The sequence below is a fragment of the Coregonus clupeaformis genome, unplaced genomic scaffold, assembly GCF_020615455.1.
Source record: "Coregonus clupeaformis isolate EN_2021a unplaced genomic scaffold, ASM2061545v1 scaf0063, whole genome shotgun sequence".
NCBI lineage: Eukaryota > Metazoa > Chordata > Actinopteri > Salmoniformes > Salmonidae > Coregonus > Coregonus clupeaformis.
The window spans coordinates 499,544-519,237 of NW_025533518.1; the positions used below are offsets into that span (position 1 = coordinate 499,544).

The following is a 19,694-nucleotide window of genomic DNA, read 5'->3' on the forward strand; positions in this document are numbered from 1 at the left end:
CCTGTCCACAACCTCAAACAGTCACACTCCAAACTCCACTATGGCCAAGACCAAAGAGCTGTCAAAGGACACCAGAAACAAAAGTGTAGACCTGCACCAGGCTGGGAAGACTGAATCTGCAATAGGTAAGCAGCTTGGTTTGATGAAATCAACTGTGGGAGCAATTATTAGGAAATGGAAGACATACAACACCACTGATAATCTCCCTCGATCTGGGGCTCCATGCAAGATCTCACCCCGTGGGGTCAAAATGATCACAAGAACGGTGAGCAAAAATCCCAGAACCACACGGGGGGACCTAGTGAATGACCTGCAGAGAGCTGGGACCAAAGTAACAAAGCCTACCATCAGTTACACACTACGCCGCCAGGGACTCAAATCCTGCTGTGTCCCCCTGCTTAAGCCAGTACATGTCCAGACCCGTCTGAAGTTTGCTAGAGTGCATTTGGATGATCCAGAAGAGGATTGGGAGAATGTCATATGGTCAGATGAAACCAAAATATAACTTTTTGGTAAAAACTCAACTCGTCGTGTTTGGAGGACAAAGAATGCTGAGTTGCATCCCAAGAACACCATACCTACTGTGAAGCATGGGGGGTGGAAACATCATGCTTTGGGGCTGTTTTTCTGCAAAGGGACCAGGACGACTGATCCGTGTAAAGGAAAGAATGAATGGGGCCATGTATCGTGAGATTTTGAGTGAAAACCTCCTTCCATCAGCAAGGGCATTGAAGATGAAACGTGGCTGGGTCTTTCAGCATGACAATGATCCCAAACATACCGCCCGGGCAACGAAGGAGTGGCTTCGTAAGAAGCATTTCAAGGTCCTGGAGTGGCCTAGCCAGTCTCCAGATCTCAACCCCATAGAACATCTTTGGAGGGAGTTGAAAATCCGTGTTGCCCAGCGACAGCCCCAAAACATCACTGCTCTAGAGGAGATCTGCATGGAGGAATGGGCCAAAATACCAGCAACAGTGTGTGAAAACCTTGTGAAGACTTACAGAAAATGTTTGACCTGTGTCATTGCCAACAAAGGGTATATAACAAAGTATTGAGAAACTTTTGTTATTGACCAAATACTTATTTTCCACCATAATTTGCAAATAAATTCATTACAAATCCTACAATGTGATTTTCTGGAATTTCTTTTCTCATTTTGTCTGTCATAGTTGACGTGTACCTATGATGAAAATTACAGGCCTCTCTCATCTTTTTAAGTGGGAGAACTTGCACAATTGGTGGCTGACTAAATACTTTTTTTCCCCACTGTATTAATGTGACTATGGTAACCTGTCAGTATATATTAATGTGACTATGGTAACCTGTCAGTATATATTAATGTGACTATGGTAACCTGTCAGTATATATTAATGTGACTATGGTAACCTCCAGGTGTCAGTATATATTAATGTGACTATGGTAACCTCCAGGTGTCAGTATATATTAATGTGACTATGGTAACCTGTCAGTATATATTAATGTGACTATGGTAACCTGTCAGTATATATTAATGTGACTATGGTAACCTGTCAGTATATATTAATGTGACTATGGTAACCTCCAGGTGTCAGTATATATTAATGTGACTATGGTAACCTCCAGGTGTCAGTATATATTAATGTGACTATGGTAACCTGTCAGTATATATTAATGTGACTATGGTAACCTCCAGGTGTGTGTATATATTAATGTGACTATGGTAATCTGTCAGTATATATTAATGTGACTATGGTAACCTGTCAGTATATATTAATGTGACTATGGTAACCTGTCAGTATATATTAATGTGACTATGGTAACCTGTCAGTATATATTAATGTGACTATGGTAACCTGTCAGTATATATTAATGTGACTATGGTAACCTCCAGGTGTGTGTATATATTAATGTAACTATGGTAACCTGTCAGTATATATTAATGTGACTATGGTAACCTGTCAGTATATATTAATGTGACTATGGTAACCTGTCAGTATATATTAATGTGACTATGGTAACCTGTCAGTATATATTAATGTGACTATGGTAACCTGTCAGTATATATTAATGTGACTATGGTAACCTGTCAGCATATATTAATGTGACTATGGTAACCTGTCAGTATATATTAATGTGACTATGGTAACCTGTCAGTATATATTAATGTGACTATGGTAACCTGTCAGTATATATTAATGTGACTATGGTAACCTGTCAGTATATATTAATGTGACTATGGTAACCTGTCAGTATATATTAATGTAACTATGGTAACCTCCAGGTGTGTGTATATATTAATGTGACTATGGTAACCTCCAGGTGTCAGTATATATTAATGTGACTATGGTAACCTGTCAGTATATATTAATGTGACTATGGTAACCTGTCAGTATATATTAATGTGACTATGGTAACCTGTCAGTATATATTAATGTGACTATGGTAACCTCCAGGTGTGTGTATATATTAATGTGACTATGGTAACCTCCAGGTGTCAGTATATATTAATGTGACTATGGTAACCTCCAGGTGTCAGTATATATTAATGTGACTATGGTAACCTCCAGGTGTCAATATATATTAATGTGTCTATGGTAACCTGTCAGTATATATTAATGTGACTATGGTAACCTCCAGGTGTCAGTATATATTAATGTGTCTATGGTAACCTGTCAGTATATATTAATGTGACTATGGTAACCTCCAGGTGTCAGTATATATTAATGTGACTATGGTAACCTCCAGGTGTCAGTATATATTAATGTGACTATGGTAACCTCCAGGTGTCAGTATATATTAATGTGTCTATGGTAACCTCCAGGTGTCAGTATATATTAATGTGACTATGGTAACCTCCAGGTGTCAGTATATATTAATGTGACTATGGTAACCTGTCAGTATATATTAATGTGACTATGGTAACCTCCAGGTGTCAATATATATTTAATGTGTCTATGGTAACCTGTCAGTATATATTAATGTGACTATGGTAACCTCCAGGTGTCAGTATATATTAATGTGACTCTGGTAACCTGTCAGTATATATTAATGTGACTATGGTAACCTCCAGGTGTGTGTATATATTAATGTGACTATGGTAACCTCCAGGTGTCAGTATATATTAATGTGTCTATGGTAACCTGTCAGTATATATTAATGTGACTATGGTAACCTCCAGGTGTCAGTATATATTAATGTGACTATGGTAACCTCCAGGTGTCAGTATATATTAATGTGTCTATGGTAACCTGTCAGTATATATTAATGTGACTATGGTAACCTCCAGGTGTCAGTATATATTAATGTGACTATGGTAACCTCCAGGTGTCAGTATATATTAATGTGTCTATGGTAACCTGTCAGTATATATTAATGTGACTATGGTAACCTCCAGGTGTCAGTATATATTAATGTAACTATGGTAACCTCCAGGTGTGTGTATATATTAATGTGACTATGGTAACCTGTCAGTATATATTAATGTGACTATGGTAACCTGTCAGTATATATTAATGTGACTATGGTAACCTCCAGGTGTCAGTATATATTAATGTGACTATGGTAACCTCCAGGTGTCAGTATATATTAATGTGTCTATGGTAACCTGTCAGTATATATTAATGTGACTATGGTAAACTCCAGGTGTCAGTATATATTAATGTAACTATGGTAACCTCCAGGTGTGTGTATATATTAATGTGACTATGGTAACCTGTCAGTATATATTAATGTGACTATGGTAACCTGTCAGTATATATTAATGTGACTATGGTAACCTCCAGGTGTGTGTATATATTAATGTGACTATGGTAACCTCCAGGTGTGTATATATTAATGTGACTATGGTAACCTCCAGGTGTGTATATATTAATGTAACTATGGTAACCTCCAGGTGTGTGTATATATTAATGTGACTATGGTAACCTCCAGGTGTCAGTATATATTAATGTAACTATGGTAACCTCCAGGTGTGTGTATATATTAATGTAACTATGGTAACCTGTCAGTATATATTAATGTGACTATGGTAACCTCCAGGTGTGTGTATATATTAATGTGACTATGGTAACCTGTCAGTATATATTAATGTGACTATGGTAACCTGTCAGTATATATTAATGTGACTATGGTAACCTCCAGGTGTGTGTATATATTAATGTGACTATGGTAACCTGTCAGTATATATTAATGTGACTATGGTAACCTCCAGGTGTCAGTATATATTAATGTGACTATGGTAACCTGTCAGTATATATTAATGTGACTATGGTAACCTGTCAGTATATATTAATGTGACTATGGTAACCTGTCAGTATATATTAATGTGACTATGGTAACCTGTCAGTATATATTAATGTGACTATGGTAACCTTTCAGTATATATTAATGTGACTATGGTAACCTCCAGGTGTCAGTATATATTAATGTGACTATGGTAACCTCCAGGTGTCAGTATATATTAATGTGACTATGGTAACCTGTCAGTATATATTAATGTGACTATGGTAACCTGTCAGTATATATTAATGTGACTATGGTAACCTCCAGGTGTCAGTATATATTAATGTGACTATGGTAACCTCCAGGTGTGTGTATATATTAATGTGACTATGGTAACCTGTCAGTATATATTAATGTGACTATGGTAACCTGTCAGTATATATTAATGTGACTATGGTAACCTGTCAGTATATATTAATGTGACTATGGTAACCTGTCAGTATATATTAATGTGACTATGGTAACCTGTCAGTATATATTAATGTGACTATGGTAACCTGTCAGTATATATTAATGTGACTATGGTAACCTGTCAGTATATATTAATGTGACTATGGTAACCTGTCAGTATATATTAATGTGACTATGGTAACCTGTCAGTATATATTAATGTGACTATGGTAACCTGTCAGTATATATTAATGTGACTATGGTAACCTGTCAGTATATATTAATGTGACTATGGTAACCTGTCAGTATATATTAATGTGACTATGGTAACCTCCAGGTGTCAGTATATATTAATGTGACTATGGTAACCTCCAGGTGTCAGTATATATTAATGTGACTATGGTAACCTGTCAGTATATATTAATGTGACTATGGTAACCTGTCAGTATATATTAATGTGACTATGGTAACCTGTCAGTATATATTAATGTGACTATGGTAACCTGTCAGTATATATTAATGTGACTATGGTAACCTGTCAGTATATATTAATGTGACTATGGTAACCTGTCAGTATATATTAATGTGACTATGGTAACCTGTCAGTATATATTAATGTGACTATGGTAACCTGTCAGTATATATTAATGTGACTATGGTAACCTGTCAGTATATATTAATGTGACTATGGTAACCTGTCAGTATATATTAATGTGACTATGGTAACCTCCAGGTGTCAGTATATATTAATGTGACTATGGTAACCTCCAGGTGTCAGTATATATTAATGTGACTATGGTAACCTCCAGGTGTCAGTATATATTAATGTGACTATGGTAACCTCCAGGTGTCAGTATATATTAATGTGACTATGGTAACCTGTCAGTATATATTAATGTGACTATGGTAACCTGTCAGTATATATTAATGTGACTATGGTAACCTGTCAGTATATATTAATGTGACTATGGTAACCTCCAGGTGTCAGTATATATTAATGTGACTATGGTAACCTGTCAGTATATATTAATGTGACTATGGTAACCTGTCAGTATATATTAATGTGACTATGGTAACCTCAGGTGTCAGTATATATTAATGTGACTATGGTAACCTGTCAGTATATATTAATGTGACTATGGTAACCTGTCAGTATATATTAATGTGACTATGGTAACCTCCAGGTGTCAGTATATATTAATGTGACTATGGTAACCTCCAGGTGTCAGTATATATTAATGTGACTATGGTAACCTGTCAGTATATATTAATGTGACTATGGTAACCTGTCAGTATATATTAATGTGACTATGGTAACCTGTCAGTATATATTAATGTGACTATGGTAACCTGTCAGTATATATTAATGTGACTATGGTAACCTGTCAGTATATATTAATGTGACTATGGTAACCTCCAGGTGTCAGTATATATTAATGTGACTATGGTAACCTCCAGGTGTCAGTATATATTAATGTGACTATGGTAACCTCCAGGTGTCAGTATATATTAATGTGACTATGGTAACCTGTCAGTATATATTAATGTGACTATGGTAACCTCCAGGTGTCAGTATATATTAATGTGACTATGGTAACCTGTCAGTATATATTAATGTGACTATGGTAACCTCCAGGTGTCAGTATATATTAATTTGACTATGGTAACCTCCAGGTGTCAGTATATATTAATGTGACTATGGTAACCTGTCAGTATATATTAATGTGACTATGGTAACCTGTCAGTATATATTAATGTAACTATGGTAACCTCCAGGTGTCAGTATATATTAATGTGACTATGGTAACCTGTCAGTATATATTAATGTGACTATGGTAACCTGTCAGTATATATTAATGTGACTATGGTAACCTCCAGGTGTCAGTATATATTAATGTGACTATGGTAACCTCCAGGTGTCAGTATATATTAATGTGACTATGGTAACCTGTCAGTATATATTAATGTGACTATGGTAACCTGTCAGTATATATTAATGTGACTATGGTAACCTGTCAGTATATATTAATTTGACTATGGTAACCTGTCAGTATATATTAATGTGACTATGGTAACCTGTCAGTATATATTAATGTGACTATGGTAACCTGTCAGTATATATTAATGTGACTATGGTAACCTGTCAGTATATATTAATGTGACTATGGTAACCTCCAGGTGTCAGTATATATTAATGTGACTATGGTAACCTGTCAGTATATATTAATGTGACTATGGTAACCTCCAGGTGTCAGTATATATTAATGTGACTATGGTAACCTGTCAGTATATATTAATGTGACTATGGTAACCTCCAGGTGTGTGTATATATTAATGTGACTATGGTAACCTGTCAGTATATATTAATGTGACTATGGTAACCTATCAGTATATATTAATGTGACTATGGTAACCTGTCAGTATATATTAATGTGACTATGGTAACCTGTCAGTATATATTAATGTGACTATGGTAACCTCCAGGTGTCAGTATATATTAATGTGACTATGGTAACCTGTCAGTATATATTAATGTGACTATGGTAACCTGTCAGTATATATTAATGTGACTATGGTAACCTCCAGGTGTCAGTATATATTAATGTGACTATGGTAACCTGTCAGTATATATTAATGTGACTATGGTAACCTGTCAGTATATATTAATGTGACTATGGTAACCTGTCAGTATATATTAATGTGACTATGGTAACCTCCAGGTGTCAGTATATATTAATGTGACTATGGTAACCTGTCAGTATATATTAATGTGACTATGGTAACCTGTCAGTATATATTAATGTGACTATGGTAACCTGTCAGTATATATTAATGTGACTATGGTAACCTGTCAGTATATATTAATGTGACTATGGTAACCTGTCAGTATATATTAATGTGACTATGGTAACCTCCAGGTGTGTGTATATATTAATGTAACTATGGTAACCTGTCAGTATATATTAATGTGACTATGGTAACCTCCAGGTGTGTGTATATATTAATGTGACTATGGTAACCTGTCAGTATATATTAATGTGACTATGGTAACCTGTCAGTATATATTAATGTGACTATGGTAACCTCCAGGTGTGTGTATATATTAATGTGACTATGGTAACCTCCAGGTGTCAGTATATATTAATGTGACTATGGTAACCTGTCAGTATATATTAATGTGACTATGGTAACCTGTCAGTATATATTAATGTGACTATGGTAACCTGTCAGTATATATTAATGTGACTATGGTAACCTCCAGGTGTGTGTATATATTAATGTGACTATGGTAACCTGTCCGTATATATTAATGTGACTATGGTAACCTGTCAGTATATATTAATGTGACTATGGTAACCTGTCAGTATATATTAATGTGACTATGGTAACCTCCAGGTGTGTGTATATATTAATGTGACTATGGTAACCTCCAGGTGTCAGTATATATTAATGTGACTATGGTAACCTGTCAGTATATATTAATGTGACTATGGTAACCTCCAGGTGTCAGTATATATTAATGTAACTATGGTAACCTCCAGGTGTGTGAATATATTAATGTGACTATGGTAACCTCCAGGTGTGTGTATATATTAATGTAACTATGGTAACCTCCAGGTGTGTGTATATATTAATGTGACTATGGTAACCTCCAGGTGTCAGTATATAGTAATGTAACTATGGTAACCTCCAGGTGTGTGTATATATTAATGTGACTATGGTAACCTCCAGGTGTGTGTATATTAATGTAACTATGGTAACCTCCAGGTGTGTGTGTATATTAATGTAACTATGGTAACCTCCAGGTGTGTGTATATATTAATGTGACTATGGTAACCTCCAGGTGTCAGTATATATTAATGTAACTATGGTAACCTCCAGGTGTGTGTGTATATTAATGTAACTATGGTAACCTCCAGGTGTGTGTGTATATTAATGTAACTATGGTAACCTCCAGGTGTGTGTGTATATTAATGTAACTATGGTAACCTCCAGGTGTGTGTGTATATTAATGTAACTATGGTAACCTCCAGGTGTGTGTACCTGCTCCAGGAGAAAGGTCAGGAGTTTGTCCATCAGATCCAGGCTCGCTTCCCTCGGCTCTTTGAACAGGTAACACCTGCTTATACACCTTATTCACGCCATTGTTTTATTTACCAACAATCACAACGGGGTAGGCCTGTTGAAGCCAAAACCAGAACTCTTCGTAAAGTGTGACCTGTAGAAACGTCCTAAAGTGTAACTGCTAAACCTACGCACTATAACCAACGTATTTTATTTGGGATACCCTGAAGAGCTAGGGCATTGAGGAGTTATCTGCCCTGATTTTAAAAGACCTAACCGTTTATTAGCCGTCTGGCAGAACATCGTGGTCACCGAGCTCCAAACTGCCTCTAGAAGCAACATCAGCACAGGAACTGTTCGTCGGGAGCTTCCTGCGTTGTATTGATAAAATGGAGGACTCGTTGCGCTATCAACTCTGCAGGAGTTGTGTATATACTCCGCCCTGTCCCGGGATGAAGTCAAACACCCTGACCTTCAGTGCCACAATTTCCTGCTCGCGGAGGGCTACAGAGAAGAGGTCGCTACGCTGGGCATACTAACAGCTGATAACAGGCTACTGGGAAAGCCAAGACCTGAGATGTCCTCATTTTCCTCCACTCCGAGGGCCGTGCATCACGCTGGGCTGATGGGAGTCTCGCCTTCGGGCAGGCTATCTTCGGTGGACGCTGCTCGGAAGTGGTCGCTCACCGACGCAGAATGGAGTCGGCGGGACCTTTTGTTGCTGAATCGCGGGACGATCCTCTCCTGGACCTGGCTGGCCGGACAGGGAGATACGTTGCAGTTCGTCGAGGGCGGCATCCTCCACTTTGTGAGCCCTCTGCGGTGACGGGATTCATGAATGGGCTGCCGACGTCGAATAGCTTCGCTGCTCTGGAGGCTGATGTCCCGGTGCCATCTTCTCATGGAGCGTCTGAGGTTCCTTCCAATCTGGCCAACGTTGTGATGGCATCGCCGGGGTCTACGGTGGGCTCTGCTTCACCGGGGTCTACGGTGGGCTCTGCTTCACCGGGGTCTACGGTGGGCTCTACTTCACCGGGGGGGGTTAGAGGAGCCCCTAGTGGGGCCAGGGTTGGGCTGAGGGCTCCGGCTCGAAATGGACAACAGCCATCAACCATTATTATGGGAAGCTCCATGGTTAGATTGGTGGAAGTCCGAAATACCCGTACACTTTGTTTTCCTGGAGTTATCAGAAGTCATGGCCACCATCAAGAAACAGATTCCTGCTCTGAAAACAAATGTTGCGTATTGTGTCTAATGATATTATGAGTGTGAAATCTGTAAAGCTGAGAGACAATTTCTTGCAGCTCTTGGAGAATGATCAGAAATTAGCAGAACATATAATTGTCTCGGCCCCAATTCCATCATCTCGCCGTTGTGGGACTGAGTGTTTTAGCCGTCTTTGGTCTCTTCACCAGTGGTTAATGCGTCTGACCAAGGACTTGGGCGTGTCCTGTAATTGCTGCAAAAGGCGGCTCTACAAAGTATTGACTTTGGGGGGATGAATAGTTATGCACGCTCAAGTTCTCAGTTTTTTTTGTCTTCTTTTTTGTTTGTTTCACACAAAAAAAAAAAAATTTGCATCTTCAAAGTGGTAGGAATGTTGTGTAAATCAAATGATACAAACCCCCCAAAATCCATTTTAATTCCAGGTTGTAAGGCAAAAAATAGGAAAAATGCCAAGGGGGGTGAATACCTTCGCAAGCCACTGTAACTGCAGTGAACTCTGCAGATTGGTCCACAAATTAGTGGCAAAAAAAACAAAACACAGATTTTCCCAAATCTGTGGAGACTGAAGGGATCTCTAGTGTTATCCATTCCTGAGAACGGGTTGGGTAACTTATGATTCTTAACTTAATTAATGGTTACATATGAAGGGAGTTTCTGTCAGATTGCTTTGATAATAAATAAAAGAGAATGCAGCTCTCTTCTTACAGACAGAGAGGTCCGTCCCACATCGTTATACAGACTACAATGATGAGTCCTAAAATTGTCAAAACAGAGGTTGCCGCATGCATGTTAACAATATCACCAAAATCCAAGTGTTGTTTTCGCCTATTTTCAATACTGAGGATTTATTTCAATATAAAAAACAATCTTTGAGTTTAGCTTCTTAGTCAGATTTTCAATATGCGTTACGAAGGACAACTTGTCATCAATCCAGACACCCAGGTCCTTACAGTTGAAGTCGGAAGTTTACATACACCTTAGCCAAATACATTTATACTCACTTTTTCACAATTCCTCACATTTAATTATAGTAAAAATTCCCTGTTTTAGGTCAACTAGGATCACCACTTTTATTTTAAGAATGTGAAATGTCAGAATAATAGTAGAGAGTGATTTATTTCAGCTTTTATTTCTTTCATCACATTCCCAGTGGGTCAGAAGTTTACATACACTCAATTAGTATTTGGTAGCATTGCCTTTAAATTGTTTAACTTGGGTCAAACGTTTCGGGTAGCCTTCCACAAGCTTCCCACAATAAGTTGGGTGAATTTTGGCCCATTCCTCCTGACAGAGCTGGTGTAACTGAGTCAGGTTTGTAGGCCTCCTTGCTCGCACACACTTTTTTTAGTTCTGCCCACACATTTTCTATAGGATTGAGGTCAGGGCTTTGTGATGGCCACTCCAATACCTTGACTTTGTTGTCCTTAAGCCATTTTGCCACAACTTTGGAAGTATGCTTGGGTCATTGTCCATTTGGAAGACTCATTTGCGACCAAGCTTTAACTTCCTGACTGATGACTTGAGATGTTGCTTCAATATATCCACATAATGTTCCTTCCTCATGATGCCATCAATTTTGTGAAGTGCACCAGTCCCTCCTGCAGCAAAGCACCCCCACAGCATGATGCTGCCACCCCTGTTCTTCACGGTTGGGATGGTGTTCTTTGGCTTGCAAGCACCCCCCTTTTTCCTCCAAACATACCGATGGTCATTATGGCCAAACAGTTCTATTTTTGTTTCATTAGACCAGAGGACATTTTTCCAAAAAGTACGATCTTTGTCCCCATGTTCAGTTGCAAACCGTAGTCTGGCTTTTTTATGGTGGTTTTGGAGCAGTGGCTTCTTCCTTGCCGAGCGGCCTTTCAGGTTATGTTGATATAGGACTCCTTTTACTGTGGATATAGATACTTTTGTACCTGTTTCCTCCAGCATCTTCATAAGGTCCTTTGCTGTTGTTCTGGGATTGATTTGCACTTTTTGCACCAAAGTACGTTAATCTCTAGGAGACAGAACGCGTCTCCTTCCTGAGCGGTATGACGGCTACGTGGTCCCACTGTGTTTATACTTACGTACTATTGTTTGTACAGATGAACGTGGTACCTTCAGACGTTTGGAAATTGCTCCCAAGGATGAACCAGACTTGTGGAGGTCTACCATTTTTTTTCTGAGATCTCGGCTGATTTCTTTTGATTTTCCCATGATGTCAAGCAGAGGCACTGCGTTTGAAGGTAGGCCTTGAAATGCATCCACAGGTACACCTCCAATTGACTCAAATTATGTCAATTAGCCTATCAGAAGCTTCTAAAGCAATGACATCATTTTCTGGAATTTTCCGAGCTGTTTAAAGGCACAGTCAACTTAGTGTATGTAAACTTCTGCCCCACTGGAATTGTGATACAGTAAAATAATCTGTCTGTAAACAATTGTTGGAAAAGTTACTTGTCATGCACAAAGTAGATGTCCTTACCGACTTGCCAAAACTATAGTTTATTAACAAGAAATTTGTGGAGTGGTTGAAAAACTAGTTTTAATGACTCCAACCTAAGTGTATGTAAACTTCTGACTTCAACTGTATATACATACAGTACCAGTCAAACGTTTGGACACACCTACTCATTCAAAGGTTTTTCTTTATTTTTCTACATTATAGAATAATAGTGAAGACATCAAAACTATGAAATAACACATATGGAATCATGTAGGAACCAAAAAAGTGTTAAACAAATCAAACTATATTTTAGATTTTAGATTCTTCAAATAGCCACCCTTTGCCTTGATGACAGCTTTGCACACTCTTGGCATTCTCTCAACCAGCTTCACCTGGAATGCTTTTCCAACAGTCTTGGAGTTCCCACATATGCTGAGCACTTGTTGGCTGCTTTTCTTTCACTCTGCAGTCCAACTCATCCCAAACCATCTCAAATGGGTTGAGGTCAGGTGATTTGTTGAGGCCAGGTCATCTGATGCAGCACTCCATCACTCTCCTTCTTGGTCAAATAGCCCTTACACATCCTGGAGGTGTGTTAGGTCATTGTCCTGTTGGAAAACAAATGATAGTCCCACTAAGCGCAAACCAGATGGGATGGCGTATCGCTGCAGAATGCTGTGGTGGCCATGCTGGTTAAGTGTGCCTTGAATTCTAAATAAATCACTGAAATGTGGATTCATCAGACCAAAGGACAGATTTCCACCGGTCTAATGTCATGTTTCTTGGCCCAAGCAAGTCTCTTCTTCTTATTGGTGTCCTTTAGTAGTGGTTTCTTTGCAGCAATTCGACCATGAAAGCCTGATTCATGCAGTCTCCTCTGAACAGTTGATGTTGAGATGTGTCTGTTACTTGAAACTCTTTGAAGCATTTATTTGGGCTGCAATTTCTGAGGCTGGTAACTAATGAACTTATCCTCTGCAGCAGAGGTAACTCTGGGTCTTCCATTCCTGTGGCGGTCCTCATGAGAGCCAGTTTCATCATTGCGCTTGAGGGTTTTTGCGACTGCACTTGAAGAAACTTTCAAAGTTCTTGACATTTTCCGAATTGACTGACCTTCATGTCTTAAAGTAATGATGGACTGTCGTTTCTCTTTGCTTATTTGAGCTGTTCTTGCCATAATTTGGACTTGGTCTTTTACCAAATAGGGCTCTCTTCTGTATACCACCCCTACCTTGTCACAACAAAACTGATTGGCTCAAACGCATTAAGAAGGAAAGAGATTCCACAGATGTGTTGTTACCTACCCTTACCACCTGGGGGCGGCCCGTCAGGAAGTCCAGGATACAGTTGCAGAGGGAGGTGTTCAGTCCCAGGATCCTGAGCTTGGATGGCACTAGGGTGTTGAACTTTGAGCTGTAGTCAATGAACAGCATTCTCAAGTAGGTGTTCCTCTTGTCCAGGTGGGAAAGGGCAGTGTGCAGTGCAATAGAGATTGCGTCCTCTGTGGATTTGTTGGGGCGGTATGCGAATTGGAGTGGGTCTAGGGTTTCTGGGATAATGGTGTTAATGTGAGCCATGACCAGCCTTTCAAAGCACTTCATGGCTACAGATATGTTATCTTAGTGTCCTTGGGCACAGGGACTATGGTGGTCTCCATGAAACATGTAGCTATTACAGACTGGGTCAGGGAGAGGTTGAAAATGTCACTGAAGACACTGGCATGCTCTGAGTAACGCGTCCTGGTAATCCATCTGGCCCTGAGGCCTTGTGAATGGTAACCTGTTTTAAGGTCTTAATCACATCAGCTATGGAGAGCGTGATCACACAGTCGTCCGGAACAGCTGGTCCATGTGCGTTTGCAGTCAAGCTATTAAATGTTTTGACATTTTTACTATGCGTACAGTGAGGGGAAAAAGTATTTGATCCCCTGGTGATTTTGTACGTTTGCCCACTGACAAAGACATGATCAGTCTAATTTGAATGATATGTTTATTTGAACAGTGAGAGACAGAATAACAACAAAAAAATCCAGAAAAACGCATGTCAAAAATGTTATAAATTGATTTGCATTTTAATGAGGGAAATAAGTATTTGACCCCCTCTCAATCAGAAAGATTTCTAGCTAACGAGCTGAGATTAGGAGCACACTCTTAAAGGGAGTGCTCCTATTCTCCGTTTGTTACCTGTATAAAAGACACCTGTCCACAGAAGCAATCAATCAATCAGATTCCAAACTCTCCACCATGGCCAAGACCAAAGAGCTCTCCACGGATGTCAGGGACAAGATTGTAGACCTACACAAGGCTGGAATGGGCTACAAGACCATCGCCAAGCAGCTTGGTGAGGAGGTGAGAACAGTTGGTGCGATTATTCGCAAATGGAAGAAACACAAAATAACTGTCAATCTCCCTCGGCCTGGGGCTCCATGCAAGATCTCACCTCATGGAGTTGCAATGATCATGAGAACGGTGAGGAATCAGCCCAGAACTACACGGGAGGATCTTGTCAATGATCTCAAGGCAGCTGGGACCATAGTCACCAAGAAAACAATTGGTAACACACTACGCCGTGAAGGACTGAAATCCTGCAGCGCCCGCAAGGTCCCCCTGCTCAAGAAAGCACATATACAGGCCCATCTGAAGTTTTCCAATGAACATCTGAATGATTCAGAGGAGAACTGGGTGAAAGTGTTGTGGTCAGATGAGACCAAAATGGAGCTGTTTGGAGGAGGAGGAATGCTGCCTATGACCCCAAGAACACCATCCCCACCGTCAAACATGGAGGTGGAAACATTATGCTTTGGGGGTGTTTTTCTGCTAAGGGGACAGGACAACTTCACTGCATCAAAGGGACGATGGGCGGAGCCATGTACCGTCAAATCTTGGGTGAGAACCTCCTTCCCTCAGCCAGGGCATTGAAAATGGGTCGTGGATGGGTATTCCAGCATGACAATGACCCAAAACACACGGCCAAGGCAACAAAGGAGTGGCTCAAGAAGAAGCACATTAAGGTCCTGGAGTGGCCTAGCCAGTCTCCAGACCTTAATCCCATAGAAAATCTGTGGAGGGAGCTGAAGGTTCGAGTTGCCAAACGTCAGCCTCGAAACCTTAATGACTTGGAGAAGATCTGCAAAGAGGAGTGGAACAAAATCCCTCCTGAGATGTGTGCAAACCTGGTGGCCAACTACAAGAAACGTCTGACCTCTGTGATTGCCAGTGGAAGTGGAGTGGAACAAAATCCCTCCTGAGATGTGTGCAAACCTGGTGGCCAACTACAAGAAACGTCTGACCTGTGTGTTTTTTTTTCTGGATATTTTTGTTGTTATTCTGTCTCTCACTGTTCAAATAAACCTACCATTAAAATTAGACTGATCATGTCTTTGTCAGTGGGCAAACGTACAAAATCAGCAGGGGATCAAATACTTTTTTCCCTCACTGTACGTCAGACATTTTTGGGTGATATTCGATTAGTGAAATGTTGTCAAATGCCCATCCCTAGAATCTACCTGTATTATCTGACTGATCTGATCAGGAAGTTAACTCTCTCCTGGCCACTCCCCCTACAGCTCCTAACCAATGGGGACAGCAGCTCCAGAGAGTTTGTGGACCCGCCAGGTGAGTGACTCCTGACTTCAACAGACAACTGAGACAGACCTCCACTTTAAACCCTGACAGAATGATGATATCACGTCCCTCTTCTCTCTTTCTCCTTCTCCTTCTCGCTCCCCCCCCACCCCAGGTGAGGAGCGGTCGGAGGATGCCGTGATGATGAACACTGCAGTGGTCGTGTCGTCTCTAGAGATGGGGTTTGAGCGTGGCCTGGTGAAGCAGACGGTCCAGAGTAAGATCCTGACCAGCGGCGAGAACTACAAGACCGTCCAGGAGCTAGTCTCAGACCTGCTGAGTGCAGAGGATCAGAAGAGAGAGGAGGAGAGAGAGATGCTGGCCGAGGAGATGGCTTCAGGTACGGCTGATATGAGGGAGGGAGAGGAGGAGAGAGAGATGCTGGCCGAGGAGATGGCTTCAGGTACGGCTGATATGAGGGAGGGAGAGGAGGAGAGAGATGCTGGCCGAGGAGATGGCTTCAGGTACGGCTGATATGAGGGAGGGAGAGGAGGAGAGAGAGATGCTGGCCGAGGAGATGGCTTCAGGTACGGCTGATATGAGGGAGGGAGAGGAGGAGAGAGATGCTGGCCGAGGAGATGGCTTCAGGTACGGCTGATATGAGGGAGGGAGAGGAGGAGAGAGATGCTGGCCGAGGGAGATGGCTTCAGGTACGGCTGATATGAGGGAGGGAGAGGAGGAGAGAGATGCTGGCCGAGGAGATGGCTTCAGGTACGGCTGATATGAGGGAGGGAGAGGAGGAGAGAGAGATGCTGGCCGAGGAGATGGCTTCAGGTACGGCTGATATGAGGGAGGGAGAGGAGGAGAGAGAGATGCTGGCCGAGGAGATGGCTTCAGGTACGGCTGATATGAGGGAGGGAGAGGAGGATAGAGAGATGCTGGCCGAGGAGATGGCTTCTGGTACGGCTGATATGAGGGAGGGAGAGGAGGAGAGAGATGCTGGCCGAGGAGATGGCTTCAGGTACGGCTGATATGAGGGAGGGAGAGGAGGATAGAGAGATGCTGGCCGAGGAGATGGCTTCAGGTACGGCTGATATGAGGGGAGGGAGAGGAGGATAGAGAGATGCTGGCCGAGGAGATGGCTTCTGGTACGGCTGATATGAGGGAGGGAGAGGAGGAGAGAGATGCTGGCCGAGGAGATGGCTTCAGGTACGGCTGATATGAGGGAGGGAGAGGAGGAGAGAGAGATGCTGGCCGAGGAGATGGCTTCAGGTACGGCTGATATGAGGGAGGGAGAGGAGGAGAGAGAGATGCTGGCCGAGGAGATGGCTTCTGGTACGACAAACATTCTGAAACACGTCTCTGGGGGTGCTAGTCTGTTTAAACTACTGTGACATGCTGAATGTACCGAGCTGTCTGTTTGAACTACTGGCAAACAGCTCGGACACCCATGCATACCCCACAAGGGGTCTCGTCACAGTCCCCAAGTCCAGAACAGACTATGGGAGGTGCACAGTACTACATAGAGCCATGACTACATGGAACTCTATTCCACATCAAGTAACTGATGCAAGCAGTAGAATCAGATTTTAAAAACTAGATATAAATACACCTTGTGGAACAGCGGGGACTGTGAAGAGACACACACACTTACAGTGCATACGGAAAGTATTCAGACCCCTTGACTTTTTCCACATTGTGATGTTACAGCCTTATTCTAAAAAAAAAATCTCAATCTACGCACAATACCCCATAATGACAAAGCAAAAACTGGTTTTTAGAAATTTTAGCAAATGTATTACAAATAAAAAAACTGAAATATCACATTTACATAAGTATTCAGACCCTTTACTCAGTACTTTGTTGAAGTATCTTTGGCAGCGATTACAGCATTGAGTCTTCTTGGGTATGATGCTACAAGCTTGGCACACCTGTATTTGGGGAGTTTCTCCCATTCTTCTCTGCAGATCCTCTCAAGCTCTGTCAGGTTAAATGGGGAGCGTCGCTGGACAGCTATTTTCAGGTCTCTCCAGAGATGTTCGATCGGGTTCAAGTCCGGGCTCTGGCTGGGCCACTCAAGGACATTCAGAGACTTGTCCCGAAGCCACTCCTGCATTGTCTTGGCTGTGTGCTTAGGGTCGTTGTCCTGTTGGAAGGTGAACCTGCACCCCAGTCTGAGGTCCTGAGCGCTCTGGAGCAGGTTTTCATCAAGGATCTCAAATCAAATCAAATCAAATTGTATTGGTCACATGCGCCGAATACAACAGGTGCAGACATTACAGTGAAATGCTTACTTACAGCCCTTAACCAACAGTGCATTTATTTTAAACAAAAAAAGTAAGAATAAAACAACAACAAAAAAAGTGTTGAGAAAAAAAGAGCAGAAGTAAAATAAAGTGACAGTAGGGAGGCTATATATACAGTAAAATAAAGTGACAGTAGGGAGGCTATATATACAGTGGGGAAAAAAAGTATTTAGTCAGCCACCAATTGTGCAAGTTCTCCCACTTAAAAAGATGAGAGAGGCCTGTAATTTTCATCATAGGTACACGTCAACCATGACAGACAAAATTAGAAAAAAAATTCCAGAAAATCACATTGTAGGATTTTTAATGAATTTATTTGCAAATTATGGTGGAAAATAAGTATTTGGTCAATAACAAAAGTTTCTCAATACTTTGTTATATACTCTTTGTTGGCAATGACACAGGTCAAACGTTTTCTGTAAGTCTTCACAAGGTTTCACACACTGTTGCTGTTATTTTGGCCCATTCCTCCATGCAGATCTCCTCTAGAGCAGTGATGTTTTGGGGCTGTCGCTGGGCAACACAGACTTTCAACTCCCTCCAAAGATTTTCTATGGGGTTGAGATCTGGAGACTGGCTAGGCCACTCCAGGACCTTGAAATGCTTCTTACGAAGCCACTCCTTCGTTGCCCGGGCGGTGTGTTTGGGATCATTGTCATGCTGAAAGACCCAGCCACGTTTCATCTTCAATGCCCTTGCTGATGGAAGGAGGTTTTCACTCAAAATCTCACGATACATGGCCCCATTCATTCTTTCCTTTACACCAGGGTTCTTCAATCCTGGTCCTGGAGGGCCGAAACACCTCTGTTTTTCATCCTCTCCTTCTAATCAGGGGCTAATTCAGACCTGGGAAAACCAGGTGAGTGCAATTAACTACCAGGTAGAAATAAAAAACAGAAGTGTTTCGGCCCTCCAGGACCAGGATTGAAGAACCCTGCTTTCACGGATCAGTCGTCCTGGTCCCTTTGCAGAAAAACAGCCCCAAAGCATGATGTTTCCACCCCCATGCTTCACAGTAGGTATGGTGTTCTTTGGATGCAACTCAGCATTCTTTGTCCTCCAAACACGACGAGTTTAGTTTTTACCAAAAAAGTTCTATTTTGGTTTCATCTGACCATATGACATTCTCCCCAATCCTCTTCTGGATCATCCAAATGCACTCTAGCAAACTTCAGACGGGCCTGGACATGTACTGGCTTAAGCAGGGGGACACGTCTTTCACTGCAGGATTTGAGTCCCTGGCGGTATAGTGTGTTACTGATGGTAGGCTTTGTTACTTTGGTCCCAGCTCTCTGCAGGTCATTCACTAGGTCCCCCCGTGTGGTTCTGGGATTTTTGCTCACCGTTCTTGTGATCATTTTGACCCCACGGGGGTGAGATCTTGCGTGGAGCCCCAGATCGAGGAGATTATCAGTGGTCTTGTATGTCTTCCATTTCCTAATAATTGCTCCCACA

At 41.3% G+C, this 19,694-nt stretch overlaps 1 protein-coding gene across 3 annotated transcripts in view; it reads left to right on the forward strand.

Moving 5' to 3' along the window:
* LOC121559716 (inhibitor of apoptosis protein-like) overlaps positions 1–19,694 on the forward strand; it is an 82,598-nt gene that overhangs the window by 33,707 nt on the left and 29,197 nt on the right. For all 3 annotated transcript variants that reach the window (XM_041872825.2, XM_045212907.1, XM_045212908.1), the window contains exons 8-10: positions 8,685–8,763; positions 15,936–15,984; positions 16,109–16,333. In XM_041872825.2, the coding sequence (XP_041728759.2) occupies positions 8,685–8,763; positions 15,936–15,984; positions 16,109–16,333 (353 nt within the window). The remainder of the gene's footprint in view (positions 1–8,684; positions 8,764–15,935; positions 15,985–16,108; positions 16,334–19,694) is intronic.